This window comes from Impatiens glandulifera, chromosome 6, assembly GCF_907164915.1.
Source record: "Impatiens glandulifera chromosome 6, dImpGla2.1, whole genome shotgun sequence".
Taxonomy (NCBI): Eukaryota; Viridiplantae; Streptophyta; class Magnoliopsida; order Ericales; family Balsaminaceae; genus Impatiens; species Impatiens glandulifera.
The window spans coordinates 43436513-43445493 of record NC_061867.1 but is presented as its reverse complement, the minus strand read 5'-3'; the positions used below and the strand labels follow the sequence as shown (position 1 = coordinate 43445493).

Sequence of the window (8981 nt, the reverse complement as noted above, 5' to 3'; positions counted from 1 at the left end):
TCGCGAGACGCAACCACGGTTGTAAGAAACAACCGACAATCGCGAGACGCAAATTTTTACCAAAAAATTCAAAAATATTATAAAATTTGCGTCTCGCGATTGTGAATTTTTCACAAGACATCTGATTGTGTCTCGTATCGAAGAAAATTTCGTAAAAAAAATATGAAGTGGTCACCAACGCATTTAAAATTATGCACTATTGTCAAATTTCCCGTACAAGTGAGTTAAAAAAACAAAATAGAATTTAAGATGGATCTATATAGTCATATATATTTGACAAAGCAAAAATTTAGGATTAAGATAAAATATTGTATAAAACTTTGAGGGTCAATGTAAATTTTATCTTGTAGTTGTTACCTGCTTTGACTGAGATCAGATGTAAGAAGTAAGAAGAACCCTACTCCAGTAAAGATATGACATTTGACAGCTGAAGAGAAAATTCATTCTGCAGATTTAAACTTTCCAATTACGAATCGCAGTTGCGTTTCTCTGATCAACTCCGATCGGATCGGTTCAAAGAAGAAGAAAAATGGTGGGGAAAATCGACGCCTCAAACGGCGGTGGTGCACCCGCTAAATTGACTCCCAGCTTGAATTCCGATCTGCTATCTTCCACTTCCCCATTCTCTTTCAAAACATTCAAACTGAAGACCAAGCAAAAGGAACTCTTGATCCGTGTCAGCATTCTTTGTCTCGTTTACATCTTGGCCTTCGTCACTCGTCTCTTCAGTGTTCTTCGGTATGAGAGTATGATCCATGAATTTGATCCATACTTCAATTATCGTACTACACTTTACTTAACCCAGAAAGGATTTTACGAATTCTGGAACTGGTTCGATTACGAGAGTTGGTATCCTCTTGGTCGTATCGTTGGCGGCACACTTTACCCTGGTCTTATGGTTACTGCTGCTTTTATTTACTGGACTCTTCGATTCCTACGATTTGCAGTACATATCAGAGAGGTTTGTGTTCTCACTGCTCCCTTTTTTGCTTCCAATACCACTATTGTTGCTTACTTCTTTGGGAAGGAGTTGTGGGATTCGGGAGCTGGGTTGGTGGCTGCTATCCTGATCGCTATATGTCCTGGATATATATCGAGGTCTGTTGCTGGGTCTTATGATAATGAGGGTGTTGCCATTTTTGCTCTGCTGCTTACGTTCTATTTGTTTGTTAAGGCAGTCAATACTGGCTCCCTTGCTTGGGGATTGGGATCTGCTTTAGGCTATTTCTATATGGTATCTGCTTGGGGAGGTTATGTTTTCATAATAAATCTGATCCCTTTATATGTTTTGGTGCTTCTGATTACTGGAAGGTATTCAATGAGGTTATATGTGGCCTATAATTCCATGTACATTCTGGGAATGTTGATGGCAATGCAGATTCGATTTGTGGGTTTTCAACATGTGCAGTCGGGAGAACATATGGCAGCAATGGGAGTGTTTTTCTTGTTGCAGGTATTTCATTGTTGTCTTATTCTTTATCTAACAATGCTCGAATTTTGTTCATGATAAACTTGATCTTGTAAAAGAAAATGGGAGTGAATTGTTCTATGTGATGAAAAGAAAAAAATGCTAAGTTTGTTAACTCTACTGAACCATGTGTGCATATTATGAGGGATATCATTCCTTGTTTAGATAATTTTTGCCTCTATAAATGAGCAACCTACTTCTGGTCGCTACTTTACAGATGATTATTGATTCTTTTTGCTCGCAAAGTTCTCCATCAAAGGGTAAGGTCAAACTATATAAAGTGTACATTTTTTTTGGTTTATTTGCTTAGGTTTCTGTTTCACCTTTCTTTAAAAAAGATCATTTTTGTTTTTCTTACATAGTTTCCATGTATTGTTTTATTTTTGTAAACTAAACTAAGCTGTGGAGTGGAACGGTTTGCTATTGGTTACATTGTTTGTGCCCACATAGATTGCCTAAGTAATATTTCCTTAGATGCAACCAGTGCTCTGACTAGTCATTGGTTTATAGAAGTTTTATCTTGATATTAACAATGTTTGTATTAATCTTGAACATTTTTGCTTGAAATTTTATTTGATGATTATTCATGTGAGGATATGAATGTATTAAATATATCTGAAGCAAGCATAAGAAGGAGTAGAAGCTGAACGATATGGTCATTTTCATCTTTGTTTTAACTTTGTTACAGTCCATATATCTAAACTTTCTATGTCATGAGTCAACAGTTGCATGGTGTACTTACTTGGGTTTGTAATGGCAGGTGTTTTTCTTCCTGGATTGGGTCAAGAACTTGTTGGATGATCCAAAGTTATTTCATGTATTTATGAAATTTACAGTTACCTGTGTATTGGTTGTTGGTTCCATCGCTTTGGGAGTTGGCACAGCATCTGGCTATATTTCTCCATGGACTGGAAGATTTTACTCATTGCTTGATCCAACTTATGCAAAGGATAATATTCCAATAATTGCATCAGTCTCTGAGCATCAACCTACAGCGTGGTCTTCTTTTATGTTTGATTTTCACATTTTACTGTTCCTTTTTCCCGCGGGGCTCTATTTTTGCTTCAAGCGATTATCAGATGCCACTATATTCATTGTGATGTATGGTCTTACAAGCATGTATTTTGCCGGTGTCATGGTTCGCTTGATTCTTGTTGCTACACCTGCTGTATGCCTTATTAGTGCAATTGCAGTGTCTGCTACCGTGAAAAACCTTTGTCAGGTAGCAAGATCAAAGAGCAAGTTGGTTCAATCTAGTGGCGGCAAAGCTTCAAGTAGTGGAAAGACGTCTTCCAAGGTTAGACACATGTTTTGGTCAATATTTAGTTATGGATGACTGTACAAGTGTAGCAGTTTTATTGAAGTTCTCATGTCTCTAGTTTATATGTTCCAAATCGCGAAATACTTTATGGTTATTTTATCTTTCAAAATGTGTGTCATCACTGTATCTTTTGAATCATCGGTGCAATTCATAACATACCTTAGTGACTGTTATATAATCAAAATGAAGTGCATATATGTTAAACTTTGGGCTCTAAACATATTTGTTTTTGGAAAAGATGAAAATCATTGCTATCCTTTTCTCCATAAACCTTTCTATAAATGTTTTTGCAAGTTTTCTTCTCATATATTTTTTGTTTTTGTTTTGGGTGGGTGGGATCTAACACCCTTTGCCAATGACTTGAAAACTACTATTGAATGGTCAGAAACACAGTAGAGAAAGGATGAGGGAAATAGGTAAACTCAAGCAGATCTTTCTGTCTTCGAAACAAAGACAATGATGACAATATAACATGTCCTCCAAAAGAGATGTTTGGTAAGATGAACCAGTTGGGAATTGACTTGTGGGTTATCTAGCTGGGGGTTTCTAAATCCTATTAAGTTTCGGTTAGAGAGGCTGATTTGTAATCATGGTGAGAGAGAGGTGTGCATATGTAATGATGGTTTGTTTAAAAGGGTTACAACACATTATTTTCTTCTTGAAAAGGTAATAATTTTATTTAAAAAGAAACAGAATTTCAAGGGTTTCAAGTCATTATGGAAAGCCTGTTTCAAGTGAGTTTTTATAATGTGACCATCCTGTCTATTCTTCTTGGTGTTTATGTGTTTTACCTGTGACATTGTTTGTCCAATGGCGCCTTTTTTCCCTTGTGCCTCTAAATCAATCATAGTTGGATTGGGATCTAACCTCTTTGATTTTATTGTTTTTCCTGTTAGTTTCCTTTATGTCTGCTTTCTTGTAAAAGGTGAACACTCTTCGTGTTCACGACATCTTCTCCATGTTATAAAAGTTGACCTCCCTTTTCAAAACTATGTTCTTGACTGCTACCTTCAGTTCAATTTTTAGTGTTTACTATTAAAAAAATATAATAGTCGGCATTATATACAATATGATATCGATACTTTCCTACTTCTACCATATTTTATGTGTTCTCTCATTTCTGATCAATTTTTATGAATCATTTGAAGGTACTTATGTGTGTTAATTCTCAAACAGGGCTCAGTTGATCAATCTTTACCTTTCCAAAGAGATGGGGCTATTGCTTTACTTTGTGGTGCTTTATATTTACTGAGTAGATATGCTACTCACTGTACGTGGGTTACATCAGAAGCATATTCGTCCCCCTCTATTGTTTTGGCAGCGAGGGGAGCTCATGGGAATAGAGTAATTTTTGATGACTATCGCGAAGCATATTTCTGGCTTCGACAGAACACACCAACAGATGCTAAGGTTATGTCCTGGTGGGATTATGGGTATCAAATCACTGCAATGGGAAATAGGACAGTGATTGTTGACAACAATACTTGGAACAATACACACATTGCTACTGTTGGACTTGCAATGTCATCTCCTGAAGACGAAGCATATGAAATCATTCGATCTCTTGATGTAGATTATGTTCTAGTCGTATTTGGAGGTGTTACTGGCTATTCTTCTGATGATATAAACAAGTAAGATTTTTTTTGAGCATTCAACTGGGTATTTATTTGTCTTCTAGTCATGTCAGGAAAATGTGCTACCAATTTGTATGTTCTAATTCGGCCTTATTATCCATGTCTGATCCAGTTTCTGCTTTCATAATGGTGATCTAAGTCTTTATTGTCACATTCCTTAACTGATTTTGATTTCATCTCCATGTAAGCATATTATTTAACGGGCTTTATAATTATGTCTACAGACAAGAAGAAGATTGACAACATGGTAATTTGTATCTGAATATTAACATCATGTTTCTTCTTTTTGTTACATTGGCAAGTTGCTCTACATCACTTTATGGTCAACACGTGAATGGATTGCTGTAGAATATATCGAGCCTTTTGGAAACTAGTATTTTGTGATCCCATTGGAAAATCTCCTTTGCAAAGTTAAAGTTGAAATTGATTTTTTTTTCTTTTTCCGTTTAATATTATTTTGTGGATCAAGATTACAGTGTTTTTTTGCTTCATTTCGCATAAATATTGTGTATCATGATCCAATTATATTGTGATTTTTGGCTTCATTTGGTATAAAGATTATTTTCTTAATCATGATCCAAATTATAGTGTGAATGTTTTGCTTAATTTGGTAAAAAGATTATTTTTGGATCATGATCCAGATTAAATTTAGATGATTGTGATTTTTCAAATAACAGAATATAGATGTTTCCGGATAATGATCCTGTTATCTATAGATATGATAATAATGAGCAGATTAGATGTGATGGAGGATAATTGATCTGTAATTATCCTCTATCATTCATGGATACAATATATTCTACAATAACCATCTGAGAATTTCCTCAAATACTGAAAGGGTGTGTATCTTCTAGCTGTTACTATCTTGATGATCTAACAGAGATACTGTATTCATCATCACTCTAATTCTAAGAAAGATACTTTAGTACATGTAGCTATAAGTTGTTTGTCAATAGTAAAAAATATAGATCATCTAGTCGTTATGCTGTTTATTAAAAGATGACCAATATTTGTTTTGACTTAACCACCAGTCAAGTTTGCTAGACCAATATTTGTTTTGACTTAACCACCAGTCAAGTTTGCTAGCCATATTAAACGTGTAGATTTAGTGCAGTTTTTTCTATTATTCTTAGTTTACTATTTATTTTGCATCTTTTGTTTTTTTTTCTCTAGTAAAAAATATACCTAGATATTGATGCTTTCATTATATACTAAATGCTTTACTTACTGAACCAGATTTCTGTGGATGGTGAGAATTGGTGGAGGAGTTTTTCCTGTTATCAAGGAACCTGATTACCTTGTTAATGGTGAATATCGTGTTGACAAAGGGGCATCTCCGAAGATGTTGAACTGTCTGATGTAAGTTGCCTATATTGCATTTTATTGTGGCGTTCCTTTTAACCCTTCTTCAGAGAAAATGTCAATTCTTTCATTATGGACTTGTACAAATGCAAGATCTGCTCTTTTTGGCATGTTTTGGACTTGCTTCTGTCATTAGTCTGTTATGTCTCTATATGTTTCAAAGGTTATTTTTAAATGATAGGGGTTGAACTTAATACCATATGATTAAAAGAACTATCTATCTGACAAAGATCATCCTTGTGCAAATTAAAAACTTATATTGCATTGTAAAATCTATACGTTTAACTCTTAATTTTATAAGTTTTGTGGAGAACTTAGTATGAATTCATGGAAGAACTTCTCAGTAGGAGAGGACTCTATGCAATAGGTGCTTAAGTGAATAAGCTAAACGAATTTATGAATCTATATATGGAAAAGATATTAAGTTCTAGTGACTTAAGTTGACTCCTAGCTTTCAGCTTTGAAAAGAATCAGCACCTCTTCCTTTGGAGGCATTTGTGTTGTACAGGATCACATAACATGTATTGATGTTTTATTTTTCTTGAGAACAAAGAATCATGTATTTACATCATCTTCATCCACCCGGGATAGCTCATCTCAAGTTGGATTCCAATCACCTTGATTGAAGTGGGGGTCATAGCGGAAGGATGTTGTACTAACCTCCGAAAAAAATCCTAGTCTCAAAAAAAAATTATTTACATCATATCTTAAGGAATTTGAGGGTCTTTTATATGATCATCTTTTCATATAATAAAGTAGTCCCTTATAACATGCTATAGAGCTCTAGGTTGCAAATGAGTTTTATCACTGCCTCAACTATTACAATTTCTACTTTTATTCAGGCTTGTTAGTTCTGGAAGCTGACAAGATTTTCAACTAAAGTCAAGAAACTAGTATGTTTCTAAAGCTAGGCTTGTGATATTGTAGGGATTTAGTGAAGAAGAAAAATTGTAAATTTTTCTTGAATAAATTACGTAAGGCCTTACAAAAGACTAATTGAAGAAGGATTGAATATAAAGGAATTATCTAAATATTCAAATTGATTACACATCAATCACACATAATGACCTAACCAATTATGTTATATAATAAGAATAAATCTCATATGCCCCATTGAACTTGGCCAAAAGGCTCAAATACATGAGGTTATGCCATTAAATAGATCATTCCGTGAGATTCAATCTAGTTAATTGTTAAATGCATGCTTTCTAGTCTGAATTTAGTGTTATTTATCTCTAGTTTTTATTTAATGTATTAATATGTTTTCTCAAATCTATATTACAAATTTAGGTACAAGCTGTCTTACTACCGTTTTGGGGAGTTGACTACAGAATATGGAAAGCCTACTGGGTGAGTTTTTTTTCTTGAGTTTGACAATCTGACATCTTATTACGTATTATTATTATCCTTGTTTTGTTCTCTCGCCCATGAAGTGAACACATTTACTATTTGGAAATTTGTATTTTGCCACGATATCTGTCACAATCACATTCTCATTGAAAAATCGTCAAAATTGAAAGTGATTTTTCTTTTTGCTACAAATTATTTTTCAGATTATGATCCAAATTATATTATAATTTGTTTCATTCGGTGTAGATTTTTCTTTTTGAATTATGATCTGATTATGATTTAGACTATGAAACAAATTATTTTGTTTTTCACAAACATACAAATGTAGATTTTTCCATACCATGATGAACAACGATTGGTATATTGTAACTGTAAATTACTGTGATACACACAAATGATCATTATCTTGCTGTGAAGTATGACTGATACAGTTTATCTTTTTAGGATCTATGCATGAGTTTCCTATCTTGGTTAGTTGTATCTAAACATTTTTTATGGATGATATATATGAATTAGGACCATCTAAATAAAGGCAGATATTATTATTATTGTCTTTTTTTTTGTAGGTATGATAGAGCTAGAAATGTTGAAATTGGAAATAAAGATGTGAAGCTTGAACACCTGGAAGAGGCCTACACAACCTCTAACTGGATTGTTCGGATTTACAAAGTTAAACCGCCCAATAACCGATGGTAATCCCCCTTTTCACATCTGAGGACCTATTACTTTTTTCTGGGCAAGGCAAGGCGGAAGACAGTTTAAAAAGCGAAAAAAATGGTTAGGTTGATGAGAAGAGAAGAAGAAAGATTGACTAGTAGTAACATAAGTTACATGGAGTTTGTTAGGTTGCTAGTATTTCCTCTAAATGTTATATTTTGTTTTCTTTCTTTCGAAACTCTTTTGGGCTTATTAGTTACACATGGTGTGGGGCGACTAATTCGATGAAACTTGACAACTTTCATTTTGGAGCAGATTTTGTGTATTTGGATAATTATAGTCTTTGTTCATTTTTATTGATGAGAAAATTTGAAGTTTACTAGCCTTTGTCCTGCCAATCATATCTTACATGTATTGATTTAGAATTTGAATTGTGTAAAAGCCTTTTTTGAAGTGTTATGTTACACAAATTTAAGCAACAAAATAGAGTATATAAAATCGAGATTTTATTTTAAATTGTTGTCAATTTATAAATTTGTAAAATCAAGATTTTAATCGAAATTGTAAAATTTTACTTAAACGTGGATAAAGATCTGGATGAAGTTGTTTCACTTTGTCTCTTATCACTTAAGTTATTAAAATTATTAATATATATAATTATAGGAAGAATATTAGATTTATTCTTAAAATTGAAACCATTTCTTAAATTTATCTATGTTATAAAAATATGTTTTTTATATTCATTATGGTGTAAATTAGGTTCAAACTGCTTAATTTTTTATGTGACGTCCACATACTAATTTGTTTTTAATATTAGAGCACTCAACATTAATAGAAATTAGTATTATTTAAAATAGGAATAACCAAATATATTTTTGTTAATATTTATAATATGTTATTTTAAAAGATTTTAATAAATATATATATATATATATATTATTTTGTAGAATTTAAAATAAAATAATTGGAGGTTATAAGAATTTAAAAATGTGACAGAATTTAAGTTTTAATTTGTCACGTCTAAATAAGTTATAAAAGGAAAAAAGCTTATTTAGACGTATGTACTTGTACAACTAGCTCATTTAAACGTATGTACTAATAAAAGATCATTTAAACATATGTACTATCAAAAATTGACTCATTTAGCCTCTTTTAATAACCATGGTTAATTTTTATTTTTAAATTTATA

The 8981-nt window shown here is 32.7% G+C and overlaps 1 protein-coding gene across 1 annotated transcript; it reads left to right on the top strand.

Moving 5' to 3' along the window:
• The first annotated feature begins 388 nt into the window (after positions 1 to 388).
• LOC124941260 (dolichyl-diphosphooligosaccharide--protein glycosyltransferase subunit STT3B) lies at positions 389 to 8171 on the top strand. The gene is made up of 6 exons (XM_047481556.1): positions 389 to 1453; positions 2229 to 2765; positions 3966 to 4420; positions 5660 to 5782; positions 7076 to 7135; positions 7702 to 8171. Exons 1-6 carry the CDS (start codon positions 530 to 532, stop codon positions 7829 to 7831), a joined length of 2229 nt encoding a protein of 742 aa, XP_047337512.1. The 5' UTR covers positions 389 to 529; the 3' UTR covers positions 7832 to 8171.
• The last annotated feature ends 810 nt before the right edge of the window (positions 8172 to 8981 follow it).